At 40.6% G+C, this 18257-nt stretch overlaps 1 protein-coding gene and 1 long non-coding RNA gene across 4 annotated transcripts in view; one reads left to right on the plus strand and one right to left on the minus strand.

Moving 5' to 3' along the window:
* The window catches only part of CA10 (carbonic anhydrase 10), a 189560-nt gene that overhangs the window by 63629 nt on the left and 107674 nt on the right, over positions 1-18257 (plus strand). For both annotated transcript variants that reach the window (XM_069032537.1, XM_069032538.1), the window contains one exon: positions 12129-12271. In XM_069032537.1, coding sequence (XP_068888638.1) covers positions 12129-12271 — 143 coding nt within the window. The remainder of the gene's footprint in view (positions 1-12128; positions 12272-18257) is intronic.
* On the minus strand, positions 7776-10893 carry LOC138120209 (uncharacterized). Of its 2 annotated transcripts, none has more exons than XR_011155782.1 (3): positions 10701-10893; positions 9160-9267; positions 7776-8153 (listed from the first exon to the last, which is right to left on the minus strand). It is a non-coding gene; the product is annotated as an uncharacterized lncRNA (long non-coding RNA). The 2 variants fall into 2 exon arrangements; XR_011155781.1 differs by having other exon boundaries at positions 7776-8639.

Genomic DNA, 18257 nt, shown 5'->3' on the forward strand with positions numbered 1-18257 from the left:
CTATCTTACAGTGAATCTTGGCTGCCAAAAAGGCAACATCCACTATCTTTTACACATCTCCCTTGGAAGCAATTGATGTTCATTCCTTCTGAGCTGATGCAGTCTCTGGCAGGAGTGGGCCGTCGGGAGTGTTCCAGAGCTATGGGCCCTCTGTGACACACACACACAGAGAGTAGATCCTGCTCTTCGTGCCTCCAAGAGATTTTAGGATTCCACATCCTGGCATTTCCCCTCTGACCAGTGTCCCATTGCACTGCTGGAGGATGTTGGGTGCTGCTGAGGTGTTCTTTGAGGTGGAGCAGTTACCTTGCAGCTCAAAAGATGCTCATGTCCTGCTGGCTACTGGCACTTTGCACAAGCTGAAATAAGTCCTTACAACCCACAGAAAGAAAATGTCACATGGTTATTGCCTTAGAAACTCGGGGCCCCTGCCAGCACTGGTTAGATGAGCAGCATTTTTTGTGATGCCGTGTGATTGACACTGAGCCGTGAAGACGGCTCAACCCACAGGTTAGGGAAACAGCTGGGTAGGGCGGGCCCTGGAAAGATCACTGCTGTGCTAAACAGTTCTTCAGTCACTTTGTGGAGTTGCTGGTTGGAAATAATAGAGGGTTCTGTTTGCAGTGCTGTTTGAGCTAACCTTGAGCACACACCTGACATCCACAGCTCAGTTACTCCTGTGCCAGGGTGTTTTCATGCACTGAGGGCAGCACAGCAGCACATTCCCAAACCCTGTCGGACATCCAGGAGGGACCATCCACTCCTTGACCATTCCCTGCATCCATTCCTGCTGCTGCACTCAGAGCAGAGTTGATCTTGTGACTCGGCTGCTGCTGAGAGTTGTGCTGGTCTGGCCCTTTGGCTCACACCTGCAGCCTCCTTGAGCTGTGTTCAAGCCATCCCCTGAGCAGCCTGTCCTGGGGGTCTGCTCTCTGCCCTGGAACTCAGCCCTGCTTTAGGGCACAGCCCCCACCATTGTCCTGCTCTGGCTCCTTTGTGTCACCTCTGGCCTGTTCTCCCCCATCCACCCCACGAGCCATTTCCAGGGAGACTGCAGACTCTGCACTCGGGGGAAGCACAAAGCTGGTCCTGCCCATTTCAGAGCCCTGGCACAACACACAAACCCTTTAAGAGCACATGATCCACTTCTCCTGGCTAATTTTTGGTGGAATAGTTAAGGGAATACCTTGGCGTGGTTTAACTCAGCACTTCTTGTTTAATAAAGAGAACTTGAAAAGGCCTTTCCTTAAATTCAAGCATGAAAAATAAAAAAATCATTCATGTCCTGGTCTTCCTGCAGTTTCTTAGCACTTAAGATGTAGTCCCTGTAACAGAACTAAAGGTAGATAGAGACGTACACTTTTACCTGGTTTTTGCAGAGTGGGTTTGAAATTTGGACAGAAAAAGGATGTGAGAGTAGAGATCTAAATCTGTAATCTGTGCTAAATTCAACATGAATTTCAGCTCTACAGTCTGAATCTTGCTGTTGAAATTTTCAGGTGATCATTTTTTCCAAAGGGTGTGGGATAGCAGTGGGTCAGTTATGCCCTCCTCACCTCACTGCCCTGCTTGCACTGTCCCCTCACATCCAGCACTCTCCTCCCTTTCTCCACTCCCAAACGATGCCTAAAGTATTTTTTTGCTTCCTTCCCCACCTCCATTCTATTTTTGGGGGATTGGAGGGATTTTGGAAGGGATTGGTTGGTTTGTTTTCAGACAAAACCAGCTTGAGAACCTTCCCATTTCTCCTGTCCGATGGGAGAGCTACATAATATTCCTTTGTGTTCAACTGCCAAGACAGAAATTTCAAAGTAAATGGAAACACACTTGCTACTGTCATTAAATACACATTTAGGTGAGTATTTAAGAACCTTCACAACCTTGTGAAAACAAATATATTTTCAGAATGTTTCCTCACTGACAGCAGAAAGCAGCATTTGCTGTATCTCTGTCCAAAAGCAGCCTCAGCAAGATCAGCAAGTTTGTTTGGAAGTTCAGATTCACTGCACAATTCAAAACTGAATGCATTAATGGACCTAAAGGTTTGAAATGTGACCTTGTCAATAAAAAACCTGCAGTATACTTGAGCATCATGTATGGCAATTAATCCAATGGTAGAGGATTTTCTGATGTTGGCAAGCTCATCAAGGATTAAAAGCAGAAAACTTAATTAGATAGCATGTAAAACGTGTAAACATGTAGTATTTGCCTTGCATTTTCTAGAAAAGGCAGGAGGGCCATGGACAGACCCATGTGAACAGCTCTAACAAGCAGAAGCAGGTTTGGAACTCAAAGAGTAGGTTTATGTGTAATGTGAGATGTCTTCCCATCTATGTGTCACATTTTAGCTATTTGGTGAAGGTGAATAATCTCTTTTATTCTCTAGTTTGCAGGGGATTTACAGATAGCTTTGCAGCAGTGCAGTTTCTTTCCTCTTTAAGAAGTTATTCAGTATTTATGTTGTTTATAAACAATTTTTCTGGACTAGTAACCACACTGACAGACTTTTTTAGATTATATAATAGGCCCATTTTTTTCAAGAAAAAGTGCATCATTTCCTATCTTCCCTTATTTTCACCTGATTTCAGATAATTCAGACAACACATTTCAGCCTTTCTGAAAATCAGGTAAATAATGACCAGCCTTACACCCGTCATAGTAGTGACCATCTGACATTCAGCTGGTTGGTGATGCAGGAACTTCTTGGGTAAGAAACAGTTCTATTTCCTAGGCAGTGTGTTAGTCCAGAATACAGAAATCAGATAATGTGGCATGAAGCAAGAAATATCCTTGCACTCAGCTATCCCATTACATCCCAGAGAGTAATTCCTGTGCAAAGATGCTTTAGAGACATGTAAGATACAAACATGGCTCAGGAGGAAGAGAGAACAGAAGTGAGACTTCCCTACAGGCTCCTTAGTTACTGAGACTCCCATAAAACCAGATTCATCCCAACTGAGAGCAACCACAAAGCCTTTTGTGCTTCTGCCTGTTGCACACAGAGAAACACGGAAAAGTATTTCAAATGAATCTCTGGGTACAAGAGATCTGTATTCTCCATGAACATGGAAGTTTCCTTAGATAAGGATTAAGCTGGTTGCTGTGCTCAGCAGCCTGTCTGCAGGGGCTGGGTGCCACATACTGTGTGTACAACAGGTTGTCAGGGAAGCAGGGACTGGATTCTGCCCAGGCAGAAATATCAGATCTTCAGAGTCTTCACCACACAAAGGAAAATGGATCCCTCAGTGAAAGATCAATCACTGGACAGCAATTAGATGAATAGTTTGATGTAGCCATTGAGGGGAAGCCAAGGTTTCTTTCCATTCCAAAATATTTTGTAGTAATGGCTCTGTTTAGAGTTGTGGCTTGGCAGCACCAGGATCAGACTTCTAAGAGATCAGAATTGCCCAGCTAACATTTTTTCCAGCCTGTGAGTAAGTGCATCAAGTCAGCTGTGCTCACTTCTGGCCTTTCCAAGAATAATCAAAGTTACAGAGTTTTGGTAATCTCACTACAGAAGCAGCATCCCCAGGCAGAGCCAGAGCCCTGTGGGATGGGGTCAGAGGAATGCAATTAAACACCAGAGCAGAGAACACTGCTGTTCCTGTCTTGAACTGTCATTACAGATACACACTGCAGCACTCAGTGCTGAACTCTGTGCTGGCTCCTCACTTGTCTTTGCAAGTCAGCAGAGTCTGGGACATTTCTGTCTCCCTGGCTGTCATTAACTGCAGGAGTCTTGTGGGAAGCCAAAAGAGTGCAGAGCTACAAGCAATTCTTGCGGGGTTGCTATCACACAAACAAATGCCTTGGAGAATGGGACTGGTTAACCCCTCCTGAGTGCTCCTTACACCTGCCCCTCACACCTGCCTTCTCCAAACTAAATCTCCTAATGCCCTGCAGTTCCAGAGTGAGATGCTCATTAAACCCATCCTAATAAAGGGAGCACTAGCAGGCATGCCCTGGATTTGGCAATAAATAGTTAAATTCCAACTTACTACCTGAGAGTTACGGTTATTTTAGTAACAGTGTACTGTGAGGCACTGGGATACCCAGAAAAAGCACTTTAGGTAGAATAAATATGCTGTCTTTTCGGGGGTTTTTTGTGTTCCTACTTTCATTTGTATTTTTCAGCAGAAGGATCGATAGTATCCCAAAGACATTAAAATAAAGCTGAATCTACAGAATAGAGCTCAAGGTATCTGCTGGATAAGCAGTCTTTTGTCTTCCCTTAAAACAATAAGTTCCGAATTACTTTTCTCTGAACAACTTTTTCTATTTGATTTCGTCTATTTGAGGCTTTCTTCACCTTTCTTCTGGATCTTCTTTAAAGTCTTACATCTCACTCATCCTGCCTCAGAACAGTCACTCATTTTAACAGCACAGCCATAGTCCCCAGTTTTACAGCATGAGCCACAGAAAACCCAAAGATGAAGAACATGAAGAGGAAAGATTAGAGATCATAGGATAGCTCAAAATCTGTTTCCTGCATTTTAATGCAAAGCCCTGCTTCAAGTCCAGAACGACCATCACAGCTTCGTTTTTGCATTTCATCTTTTTCCCTTTCAGTCTGTGCTTCAACCCCAGGCCAAACTCTCCCCCCACCTTTTCCACCCCCCAAATTAGAGGGAGGGCCAGGCAAATGCTCTCAGTTGTGATTGTGCCTGGTTCAAGGGAAATCTCTTGGCCCCTGGCAGTGATTGATGGCTGAGGGACTGACCGCTGAGTGGCAGTAATTGGTGGCAGCTCATTAGTCATACCCAGAGCCCGGGCACTGGCAGGCAGAGGAAGGGAGCCCAGTGTCCCACTCAAAGGCAGGCAGGGCACAGACCCAGCCCACAGGAACTGGGGATGGAAAAGAGGGAGAGGATGCTGCCTTCCTCCCCTCCCCTTTCTCATTTTTAGCTCATTTGCCAAGGAGGATTTTCTTTACCCAAGACTGACACTTTAATGAGCAATCTGTGCCAGCTCCACTAAACATCCCAGTTGCTTCTTAACCTTTAAACCAAAGTGTTCTTTAATCTGTTTTCATTTTTGCCATAGTTGTGCTAAATCTTTCAGCAGCAGGAACTCCACTCACATTACATGGAAAATCCCATTTCCCCCAAGACTGTAGTATCTTGACTAGAATTGAGAGAGGTACACATTCTCTTTTCAGAACTTCAGTAACCCTGGCCCTAGAAGATTGGTAGCTGCTTAGTTTTGGACCTGGATATACCTCTCCCTATGGGTGCCCCTTCCTACTCCTGCCATATGAATGATGCAATAGAGAAAAGACAATATGAAAAGCATCTGTAAACATCTTTGTAAGCAGCTGACCTATATTTTTCAGAAGCATTAAAGTAGTGTTTGATTGTATAGCTTTAGTATGTGTGAACTCACCACAGTGTGGCAGAGAAAAATGTAATTACATACTGTTATACAGCTACTCTTTACCACAAGATTAGCATAATTTGTAGAAGTGAATTAGTCTGGTTTAATCACTGTAATGAAAGGAGTGGTACCACGTCCTAGACTTGTATCCCAAATGTGTAGATAAAAATAAGCAAAAGCTTTGTAGGGCCAGAGGTCACTAATTGTGATTGCTAAATACTTTTTTTCCAGGTAATACTCTTAATTTAAGAAAATGCTTAATTAGGCATAAATAAGCAGCCATAATTTAAAAGTTAAATTGAAGAGGGCATTGCATGATGTCTCTATTAAAGGCATAGCAGAAAATTACCACTTTTTAAAAGACAGTATCTTTCCAGAATCTTAAATCCTCATTTTCCCCTTCCAGTTTTCTGTTATCACTCATTTAACCAGTGGAGTGGTTGAACTTCTCTTGTCATTGAGAATCCTTCATACAGAGGGAAGATGACATTTGAACAGATCAGTATGGAATTACGAATATGGAATTAGCAGTATGTAATATGATGCTGCAGGAGTTCTTCAAAATTTTAATTTCTTATATGTTTCAAGATGTAGGGATGAAAATCTTTAAATTTTTTACTATCTTTTGAATAATGGCAATGCTGTCTTACTCTGGAGGATATATTTCAGCTATCAACCCTTTGCTGCTTAAAAAGAAATCAGAATACTTTCAGTTCTCAAATTTGAAGCCATTGTGACACTGTCTAGTATTACTGCAGTCGGGAGATTTCTGTGACCAATTACTGAGATGAATGCCATTCTATGCTCTGTCATTTCTTTGGTGTCCCTGATTTATCTCTCAATGCCTTTATGACTTTACGTTTGGCTTTTATGTAGAGGCAGAGCAGGTCATGTGGCTATCCAGAGGCATTAGTATGATAATTTTCTTCAAGCTGAGTAGGTGGAAATAATTAATGGATTGCTTTATTGATGTACATAGATTACTGATTCTCTCTGTGGTTCCAATTCCCAGCCTCAATAAAGTAGCTTGAGATTTTATCTGAGGGACCAGTAATTACACAGGGCAAGAATAATCACTGCACAAATACAATCTAATGCTGTTTTATGCCATTGCCAGGGCCAGTGCTAAGGCTTAAAAATATAAACAAAGATGTGCTGCATGGATAAGTTGACACCTTTCATTTAAATTCATGAACTCTGGAGAAACTTAAATTCAGAGAATCTGTGCTCTTGAAAGTTACAGGCTTGGTGCAGTAAACCAGAAATAACATGACTGTCTTGCCTAGACTCCACCTCATGTCATTGACAGGGATCAGTAGCAGGTATCTTGGGAAAAACAACCATCTATAAAAATAAATACCATAAAAATTGGGTCACATTTGCCACTTTTGTCTCTCCAAGCCTGATGCAGATTTTAAGCAAGGATTTTGGCAGTTCACATCACTGTGATATTCATCCTAGAGTTCTGTCTGACCTGAATTAATTTGTTCATTTTATCTGTTTATACTAGAAGTCACTTTTCTGATGCTTGATTCTGAGACAGTTTCTCAGATTCATTCCCCATAAAGAAGCTGTGGGAACATCCCTTGGCACCTTTTTGTGAGCAGTAAGGAAAAGAACTGATACAGCTTTACTGCCACATAACGTTCCCTGTGCTGCTCTTACAGCCTGATCACCAGCTGGTCCTACACACTCAGGCAGTGTCCTTGCTTCTCATACTCCTAGAAAAGTTATTGGTGGCTTTTAAGACCTTAGAAAATTGTTCTTCTGGCATGTCTTATTTTAGTTTTATATTTAACTGGTCAGAGTTTATCACCTTTTCCATGTTTCTTATTTGGACAGAATTTTTTGAAAGATGCTCCCTTACTTCCAGCCACCTCCTTTATTTCCTGAATTTGAAGTTTTCTGGCTTCTTTTCCCTGTTTAAACAAAGGCTCAGAACAACCCAGAACACCTTAATTCTGATGTCCATTTAAATAAGATTCTTCATTTCTATCTAGTTCTTCACTGGGTTACATAAAAATCAACTACACAAGGCTTTTCCTTCCTACAGAGATCTGAATTCAGTGTAGTGGGATACTTATTATACAATCATAGAAAATCACTAAGGTTGGAAAAGACCTCTGATGTCATAGAGTCCAGCCCTTAACCAAACACCCCAGGCTGACCACTAAACCATGGCCCCAAGCACCAAGTCTACACATCTTTTGGATGCAAAAAGTGTTGCTTCTATAGTTGCTGCTAAAGCAGAGTCCTTGCCTTGCTCAGACCCAGTCAGTTCACACAGGATGCTTGTCCACAGTCCTTCCAGGACCCAGACCTTTGAGTCCAGCATAATTTTTTATTACAATCAAGCAATTCAGATTGCTTGATTGTAATAAAATACATAATAATAAATACACAGCACACCCCTGTTCCCATCCTGGGGAAACTGCTGGCTCCCCTCAGCACAAATGCAGACTGTTCCCTGCAGGCAATATCATTCTGCTTATCTGCAAGTTTGCTGTCCCAATGGAAGGACATCCTTCTGGGACACCATTCCCTCATTGCTTTCCTCTGGAGAGGGGAGGCTCATATTTATTTCAGCAAATCCTTGGTACTCATCACCAGAATAGCTCTCAATCCTTGTTTTATTGTTCTAGCTGCTTTTATTTCACTGCTGTTATGCATAGGTTTGGTAAAAGCCATCAGAATCTCTCATCCTGTTGTGTCATGCTGATACTCAAGCGTCTTCATTTATCTCAATATAAATTGTTCCCAGTAAATTGAAAAGAGCGCAGCTGCAATAAGATACAGACTGAATAAAGATGTCAGAGATTACTGCACAGGTACAAAATATAAGTAATTCTCCTCACTTTATAACACACACACACACACAAATCTGTTATCCCCAGTGTGCCAGCATACAGAGGAAATAAACTCTGAATTTTCTGTTAGGAGAAGGTTGAAGGCATTGGTCAGACACAAACTTATGACCTGATGTGTGTGGAACATGTTTGCAACAACTCAGCTCCCAAGCAATGCAAGTTTAGGGGGATTTAGAGAGGAAGTGCAGATGACACAGTTGCTATATTCAGGCTTTGGGTACAATAACCAGGAGCTGGAGCACCTTGTTAAATGAGATTTTGAGCTGGTATGTGGCTTGCATGCAAACTGGAGTCACAGTAGCTCCTGTACAGCGCAGGAACTGTCTAAAATGTTTCAGAGGTCCACGCACAAAAAAGCAGCATATTCCACATGTGAGTAGATTTTTATGGAAATACAACCTAATTGTGGGAAAGGAGACACTGTTTCATTAATGACTTAATCCCAAGTAAAACCTTGTCTGCTAAACTGGAATAAAAAATAATTAATAATTTTATATGCTTTCCTACATTCATATACCAAATTTCTTCAGACTAAACAGTTAATTCAGTATGTATGTTTAATTTAAGCCTTGGTTTCTTACATGAACCTTCTTAGATTTTTCTATTACAGTTCTGAATACTTTTAAATCACTTTAGGCATCTAAGCAGCAGCACTAATTACTTTAATTAAATGTAATCAGACATTAATATTGCTTAATATCCCCATCCTCTAGTTAACTTAGGTGTGCAGTGCTAAGTCAGTCATCCTTAATTAACCGTGGGCTGAAGCACAGGCAGAGGCACTCTGATCAGTGGGGTGAGTGCAGCAGTGGGGAACTTTTCTCTTTGTGTGCCCAGAAACAGCAGCAGGACTGGAGAGGTCCTGGAGCTCTTGCCTGGGGTGTTTAGAGAGGAATCAAAAATTTCAGCTCAGACTCACATGTCTGGTGACAGCTGTGACCTTTGCAGGGCAACACCACAACTCTGCAGCTCCCTCTCCTCAAGTTCCAGGCTATTGTGACAGGCAGGGCACAGAATGCAGGGTTCCCTGTCAGGAACAGGAATAGCATTATTAAATATCCCCTCCTAGCAGCTCTTTTCCAGTGCAGCTTTTCTAGGTCAATCCCAGTTACATCATAGATTGTTTAACTATTATCAACTTAAAGGTAATGGGCTGACCTGTTTGGTTTGCTGTTTTACTGGACTTACCCATGTCTAGGTTTTTTATTTATTTTAAAAACTTGCTGAAGACTTGTTTTTGACCAATTCCAGGAATATTTCTTACCAGAATGGGGTTTTTTTTTTAGTAATACTGGAAACCACTGAAGCAATAGATTCCCCTTGTAATATTTTCTCCCCTGATTCTACAACTCTACAGTTTCATTAACTCATTTTTTTAAATAACACCACAGGAGGATTTATCAGGGGAAACCAGGGTCTCTCAATTAACCTAAACTTTTATTTTAGGCATCTGTATAAAAGGGATTTTCTCTCTTACAAAAGCTGAAGTGAGCTGCTGTGGTATTTCTCTTCAGAAAAAGCACAAGTCATTGTGAGATGGTTTGGTTTTAATTACACTAATTTTATTCAATTTCAGAGCATTAGCACTATTTTTTTAGTATATTCTGTGAGCTTCTCTAGGCTTCTCAGTCCAGAGTGGAAATGGGAATTGACTGGGAGAGCAAACAAAGGAGCCAGAAAACTTTTTAAGACCCCACTGCCAATTTATTTTTCAGATCACACAAAGTTTCACTTACTTTAAGGACCTTCCATCTGACCTTCTTTGGTGGCACACAGGGTTTGTTATTCAAATAAAAGACTGCTGACACAATTTGATATGGGCACCTGCAATTACACCCATTTTGGGTGCTATTCCCTGACCATTGCTTTCCCATGGTTGTAAAGAATTCCACTATCATCCCTCCTCTGAGATTTTCATGCAGTACATCCTAAGAGGAGTTGCTGAGTTGATTGTCTTTCTCAAGTGTTAAAAAAAAAGATAACTCACCAGCAAATATAAGGTATTAGTAGCACATAGTCACATAAAATTTGTATGTAAGGCAGCTTTAAGCTCTGCTGGCTGCACCATGTCGATTATGGCTGTTAGAATTCACCTGCACCTGGAGCACCCTGTGTGGGCACAGACAGGCTGGCACCAAGAAAGCAAAAGTTTAACCTGAAAATTGAGTTTTCAGATATTTTGTAATAAGAGTTAACATCTGTAGATGATAACACCTCAGCTACTGGAGCAGGCAGAACTCAACAGCTGCAAAACACTTTCCATGACTCCTGCACAGACACTAACAGGGAGGTTTTGCTGTGCAAGCAGCAACCTAAGAATTCCCCAGAAAGTATATCTAATTCTGTAGAAAAGTGACATAAAACATAGATTAACCCAACTAAAGCTTTATACCTACATACACCCAAACTTTGAAGGCAAAAAGAACTGAGTTCTATGAAACACATTAGGAAAATACTCACCAAGATCACCCTTTTCCTAGGACTACACTATCAGACGTGTTTTCCACCTTTCTCCCCTCCAAGGACTATCCTCTCAATGTGTCAAGCCAAACGTAAATGTGAGGTTCAAATCCAGCCAAAATTCTATGTGGCTCCCACTAGAGGAGCCAAAAACTGTAATCAGAAGCAAACATTCACACTACAAAGTCCTGCATCCAACTAACCACAGCACCAAAAAAAAGCTTTTTATTGCCCAGGTGGGTTATTTTCAGCTCCACCCACCAGGCAAAGCACCTATCCTGCCCCAGGGCCCCAGCCTTCCCCAGTCTGGGTTTGGAGGCTTTGTCACACACAGTTTGGACATCAGAAGAATGCTTTGAGGCTTAAAGGTTATGGAAACTTCTAGCAACATGTAAAAAGAAAAAACTGAAGTCAAAAGACTCGCAACAAGATTGTGAAATTTCCAGCTGCTACACAAAACTACAGAACAGTTCTGATAAGGTTGAAGTTGCAGACACAAATCTAAATGTGTCCTTTGTGTATCTTGTGGTTGCACTCCACTCATTTACAGAAATGTTTTCAGCACCCAAAGAGAAGTCCAGGATGATCTTGTCTGTAAATTGCAGGTGAGATGCAATGGAGCCCTCAGCTGCAGTTCCCTGATAAGCAGCAATATGTAGCTACATTACTTTTTTTTTTTCCAGTTAGGAAAAGCAGGAAGTAACTCAGTTTATCCAGTCAGGGTTTCCTCCTTGTTCCAGGCCACTGCATGCCCAGGGAAGGAACTTACCCTTTCTCACCACCACAGCATGACTTCTCCAGCAAGATTTTTTTTAAATCAAAACTTTATGTAAAGAAAAATCTGGGTGAACAGAAATAGGTAGAACCTCTAGAGAGCAGTCCTGTTCTCCAGTATCACAGTGTGTGTTTCTCTTACAACATTTCTGTGTATTTTAATGAATTTTTCTAAATATATCAAGTATTTTTTTTTAAGTTGAGTAGAATGGAAGAGTTTCAGTCCAAGGACACATAGAATATATGCAAAGTTAGCATAAGGACTAGTGAGTCACTAGCAGAAGAAAGCAAAGCAGGCACAAAACTTAGAAAAAATACAAGGAAGTTTATTAACAGACCTGAGCAATAGGAATTATTGCTCAGTAAATATTCTGTAATAGCAAAGGAGCTGTTTATTATTGAACCTGGGATTATATCTAAGAGGAAAAGAACCAACCCACCTTCTTTCCTGATACAAAACTATATGAAACCGTATGTTTTGGTCTTTGTGTATGAAGTTTTAAATTTCAAATGCAAAATGAATTTGCCTGTTTTCAGTTTCAAAGTGTGTGTGCAGATAATCTGACAAGTTTAATTACCTGGCCATCTGCCTGGCATGTACTGCTCCAGTCTTTCCAGCCTTCCCTTAAACTTGCACTTTCTTATATTTTGCAGTGCCCTCCTTTTGGGGTTTGGTGAACTCAGCTTGGAATCTTTGCTCTGTTGGGAAAAGACAGTCACCTGTCAATATTGAAACCAGCCATATGATTTTTGATCCCTTCCTAACTCCTCTTCGCCTAAACACAGGGGGAAGAAAGGTAGGTGGTTTGTCCTGTTCTGGTGTACAAAATAAATGGAGTTGGTAGATTTAAAAAAACCTTTGATATATTTTGTATTTCTAAAGCATTTACTTTTATCTGGCAGCTCCGAGGCAGAATAACAATGTCGTGTGTTTTTATTAAAGATACTCCTGAAATAACTGAATGAATCAATTCTGTTTATCCAGCTGAAGGGTTGATATTTCAATTCTGAAATTATTTTATAAATGAAACATCTTGAACCTGTTAGCAGTCTTGGCAATAGTCGTTAGTTTATAATGGTTTTGTGTTGCTTTTCTTATGTTGGGGTGCTTAAAATGGTATTTTAAAGTATTTATTGCTCGTTCCATGCAGTTGTCTCTTACCCAATCTGTGGTACAGACCAATGCAGGTAAAGAGGCACCATGAGTTACAATATCAGAGCAAGCAGAGACTCCAAAAAAAGGTTATCTGAAAATTATTTCTCTTCCCTTGTTGTCATGACAAACAAGATGTCTGCTGGAAACAGCGTGACATTCTAGGAATTTGGTCTGTAGAAGTACATGGAGGTTCTGGTGGCACATGTGCAAATACATCAGAATTGATGTGGGCTTCCCCACAGAAATCATGAAATGGTGGTGGTGTTATTATTGAAGGACAGTAATGCTTCCAACTCTGGCCCAAATTTCAAGGTAATACATACATTTTGCTTTTTAAACAGAAATGTGTGGAGGGTTTTAGTTTTGAAAAAAAACCCAAAAAACAAAACCTCAGAGTTTTAATGACTCTGCTATTTACGTAAAGGCTTACACATTTCACATTATATATCTAAATTACAGAATGACAAACATGAAATTCAAGAATGTGGAAGTTGTCAGTGAGTCAAATGCAGGAGGTTCAGAATATTCAGTGTCTCCAGCAATTCTAAGAATTCAGCTGGGTTTTTGTAGCAGCTCAGAGTGAAGCAAATGTCTGATTGTTGATAAAATTTGGAGGCACTAACAAGGTGGGAGATGCTGTATCAGTAATGAGGTTCTTACCATGTTCACAAACAGTGCCACTGATGACCTTCTGTCATGTTACAAGACCAGGATTTGTTCTTGGTGTGATTTGTCTTAGAGAGGTTTCCAAAACTGTTAAATCCAAATTCTGCTTTGAGAAAAAAGATTGCAATTTCGATGCCTTAATAAAAATTCTTCATTCATAGTTAAGGCTTCAGTGAGAATTTGATTTGGCAGGTAGTATATTTGTGTTCTCTTCCTCAGTAATGTTTTTTGTATGTTAAAAATAGAGGTGTGTTTCATATGGGCTGAAGCACTTCAGCTCTCAGAGCTCTGAACCAATTGCTATGGTAGCCAGGGAATTTCTTAGACAAGACTTAACTGTGATTATGCTGTACATGAAAGGATTTTGTGGAACTGATCCTAAGAAAAATGATGAATAAATAAAAAAGGGATTTGATGTGGTTTCAAATCAAAGTTATAATAAGCTAGCTTACATGCACAGTGAACAAGAGAGACAGCTACTTGCACACAGAGTCACAATTATAAACCTCTTTTGGAAACGGGGATGGGAGGAGACTCAAGCTCTAAGAGAGCAAGATGGAAGGAAATATATTTCTCAGTTCAGTTGTTCTTGGAACAGTAACTTTAAATTCTTTAAAAATTTTTTTGCTATTAATTTAGGAGTTCAGTTTTATCTGAGTTTGAAAAATATTTATTTAATTTTGAAAGCAACATTTCTACTTTGTGTGCTTCACTTTGGAAATTAACTTCTGAGGAACAGAAGTGGCTCACTCACAGGAACAGAATCCAAGACCAATGTATGATCACTGTCTTAATACTTCCTCTTACCCCTTTCAGTCCTAGCCACTCATTTCCTCTGGGCTTTATTTTTAGTGGGGAGCATTGCTTAATTTCTGTAAATCGGTTACCTGTTTAGTTCTCCCTTCTCACACCTTGGCAGACCAAAACTGTTCCATTCCACTACAGAGTTTGTGTCTAAAGTTTCCACTTAAGCACATCCCTTTCTGGTTCCTTTAGATAGTTTATTTTATTTCAGTTTTAGTAGTGGAAGCCTTTTAGTAAACCAGATTGAGACTTTCCTACAATTTTTTAGACTGCTTGGAAATAAAGCAATATTTTTCTTTTTCCTGAAGAGAAGAAATGGTCTGACAGGAGGGTATGAAGGACAACATCACTGTTTTCCTACCCTGCAGCCTCCAAGGGGAGGAAAGCCCAGTCTGTGGCCTGTCACACAGCAGGTGACTTAATGGTTACTTCTGGTCTGAGGCTAAGAAGAAAATTCTTCCCATTCTATTCAGGAGTAAAAGGGATGGCAGTGCTATTTGCCAAGTACTTAGACCTCTTTGATCCAGTTTTTTGCAATAAGGTTGTGGGGAGCAGTGATATATTGCTTTTTGTGCTGCCCAACGATTGCAGGGCAGTATCAGTTCACACATTTACAATTCAAGCACTATCGGATGTTATTCTGACTTATTCTGTATGTGTGATTCTTCATTTCCTGAGAAAGTGGCTTTTCAGGTCCTGAAGTCTTGAGTGTCATTGATACAGATAATTGGATTTCAAGATCCAGAATCTCAGCACAAGATATTTAATGAGTTTACATGCAGATAAATTCCCCAGAAGAAATGCTGCTTTTGAGGAAACTCCCCAGGTTCCAGTTCCCTCTCAGACCCAGCTTTGTCTCTTGGTTATCCATTTTAATGAATTTAGCAAGCAGCCCGTTTCAGATAAACAGCCCTTTCTGATAAACAATGCCAACCCTTATTCATTTGCAAATCACACTCCTCCATGTCACAAAGAATGGCACCCTTTTACTTTCTCTGCTCTTTTTGCCTTGGATTCACTTAAGCACTAAAGCAATCAGCACAACGGAGTATCTTACACTTAGGCAGGAAGTGGGTTTCAGTCTCCAAAGCAGGGATTTCCAGCCTGTCATGGATGATTGTGGTGGATGAACAAACCACCCCTTCCCACCGATCTTGTCCTTTGCTGGGATTCCTTCCTCTGTGCAGCACTGCAACAGCTCTGCCTTTGGTCCCCCAAATTTTGTCCCTTGCCTTTCTGTAGCCCATCTGTCTTTGGTCTCCTGGTTCCCTTTGGACTTAATTTCAAAAGCCCCATTTCTAAAATTCTTTTAAGAATGAACTACAGTTCTTGGCCATTCTTATTTTTTTCTTTTTCTCCTAAAAACATGTTGAGCAGCAGCATTTGCTTTAGACACCAAGTGCATCCCTGCCAGTTAATTAAACCTTGCCACATCAGTGACCTTATGTCTTATGAATCATTTTAGGTCACGCTCAAGAACTGAAATTGTTGCATAAAGCAGGTAAAGTTCTATTTAAAACCACTTGATTTTTAAGACAGGCAAGGACATTATACCTGGTGTTGACCTCTGGGGAAATAAAAGGAATTGATGTCTGCTGGCTAAGGACTGTTTCTCTATAGCTCAGTGTGCATAAATGGATGTTACTCAGCAAGATCCACACATCTGCCTGCTCACATGGAGTATTAATGAATGCAATCACGTATTACTTAAATTAGTATCTTTATAAATAATTGGTTCATTCTATGCATCACAATATAATGGGAACATTTAGCAGCTTCTAAACTAAAACAGGGTAGGAGAAAAGAGATTTATGGATTGAAATCAGTTAAATGGTTTCTGTGCCAGCTAGTTCTGATTCCATGCTGTTCAATCAATTCAGAGTATTACTAGCATTTTTCTCAAGAGTGCAATATATGAAAACTGCCAAGCTTTGCTTTGGTGATTACTAAAAGGACAGATACTGCTATGAACCATATTTCAGCACTGCAGGAATATAAAAAATGAATTGTTAGAAATGGTCCAGGAGGAATGGATAGCAATAAGACATCAATGTCATCTGTAAACTGACTTGTGATAAATTTTTAGAGGTCTTAATAATATGATTTTTGATTTAGAGTGGCTTTGGAAAGTCAAAAGTCTGATGCAAACATCAGAAACTTTAATGAATAAAAAATGAAACATAGTACTGCCGCTCAAATATTTTTTTAACGTTTCTAATGCTTCTGCAGTTCTGCATGTTCTGGAATGTGTTAGTGAGTGACCTGGTAGTGGAACCAGCAGGGTAAAGAAATTTGTTTATTCACCCTCATCATGGCATTTAGAACAGGACAAAAATGCTGTGTTTTGTTTCAGAGGCACCTGCAGATTTTGCTGTTAGTAGATTGTGCATAGGGAAAAACACATTCAGGGTCTACATCTTACCCTATATTGGGATGTCACTTTCCTTATTGCTTCAGTTGTCCTTGAGATTGCATCAGTTCGGAGTATGTGAGGTCTCAGATGGGCATCTTGGTGTGTTCTCACTTTCTGGTTGTCTCTGACACAGATCACCCATGAAATGAGTCCTGAACAGGCACAAGAATATACATCTGCAGCTTCTTCATAGCATAAAGGGGTTTTTTGCTCCAGTGTAACTACTCTGCTTGACATTTTATCTTGTCTGGTGCCATGAAACAAGCTCACTGCTCTGTCATGGGAAATTTCCTGGGAGATCCTAGACCTGGAGAGCGATTCAGTCCACAAACAGCACTGTAGCCTCATGTTGCACTCGGGATATGACTTCAGTTTGGCAGCAGGACCTTTCAAATCACGTGTTACTGTCTCTCAGCTGCAGTTGTGTGGTGATTCAAAGCAGTCCATGGTGTCCTAGCAGAGGTGCCTGTGCTGTCCCTGGAAATGCACTCAGTGGATGTAATCAGAAGCATCAACAGGATCTGCTTTTCTGGCCACTGGGCAGCAGATCCATTAGAAGGTTAAAGATGTTATTGAAGCTGAGCTGACAGATCCCAGCCAAAGGTCTTGCCCATCCTTTCTCCCTCTTCATGTTTATTTCAATAAGTTGCTTTCTACTTTTCAGTCCCTAATGATGAGACTTAGAAAAAAAAGACTGGAGCAGCAGCTGGCCTCTAGCTACAGTTTGATATATTCAAAGGAATTTTCACATTTGCCCACACTGTTCTTAATGCCCCTTTCCTTTTTACTAATAGACACTGTGTGCTGCATTGATAGTATCTTATTTGGATTTATTTCATCCTGCACTTAGGTCTATTTATAAACCTAGATATTTATTTCAAGCCTTGCAGAAGTAAAAGTAACATAATACCTTGTCTGTGTATGTGATTCTCTACTTAGGGCTGTAGTCACTGGTACGAAAAAGGCTGAAGATTTTTTTCTCTCACACTGATCCTGTTGTTATAGTAAAGGTGTGCAAGTCTCCTCACACCATATGCTTTAAATGAAATATAATTTTGTGTTTTAGCACTGTTAAAACACATTTCCTGGAGTCAAAATGATGATTCTTTGCTTTTTTTTCTTGTTACAAACATAATAAATGTATGACATATTGAAATGTAGTAATATATAATAATATGTTATTTAAAGTGGGTATTTTTGACACAATATCAATGAAATGTTGTTAACTGAGAGCCCACTGTAATGGATGGGCATGTTCCATGTCATTTTGTACACAGAATTTGAATCATATTATCAAGGTCAGGATATCTGGGGAGGGTGCAGGCATGTCCAGGGTTGTTGCTCAGCTGCCACCAGTTCAGGAGGCAAAACCCTTGCCATGCCAAACAGAATTAGTAAGAATCCAGATCCCTCTCCTCCTGGTAAATCCTGACCTCAGCATTTACAAGTTTGTGTCTGCAGTTCAATGGCAAAAGGCTGCAATTTCTGTACATTGGAGATTTCTTTTTCTTCTCAGAAGGCAACTGTTGGTTACCTGTTCTGGTCAGTCCATCCTTTAGGACGGTGCCATTCAGGACTTTAAGTAGCTACGTTGCTATGTGGCTGCCACCCCCTGTGTCTAAAATGGCTCTGGAATTCTGCAAGTGTGGATTAGCACATAAGTGGGGACTTGATAATGTGTGTAAGGTGTCAGCTGCCCATCTGGGCAGGTGCCACTTTGACTGAAGCTGTTTGTGGCAGCAAG

The sequence above is a fragment of the Aphelocoma coerulescens genome, chromosome 18 (genome assembly GCF_041296385.1).
Source record: "Aphelocoma coerulescens isolate FSJ_1873_10779 chromosome 18, UR_Acoe_1.0, whole genome shotgun sequence".
Taxonomy (NCBI): Eukaryota; Metazoa; Chordata; class Aves; order Passeriformes; family Corvidae; genus Aphelocoma; species Aphelocoma coerulescens.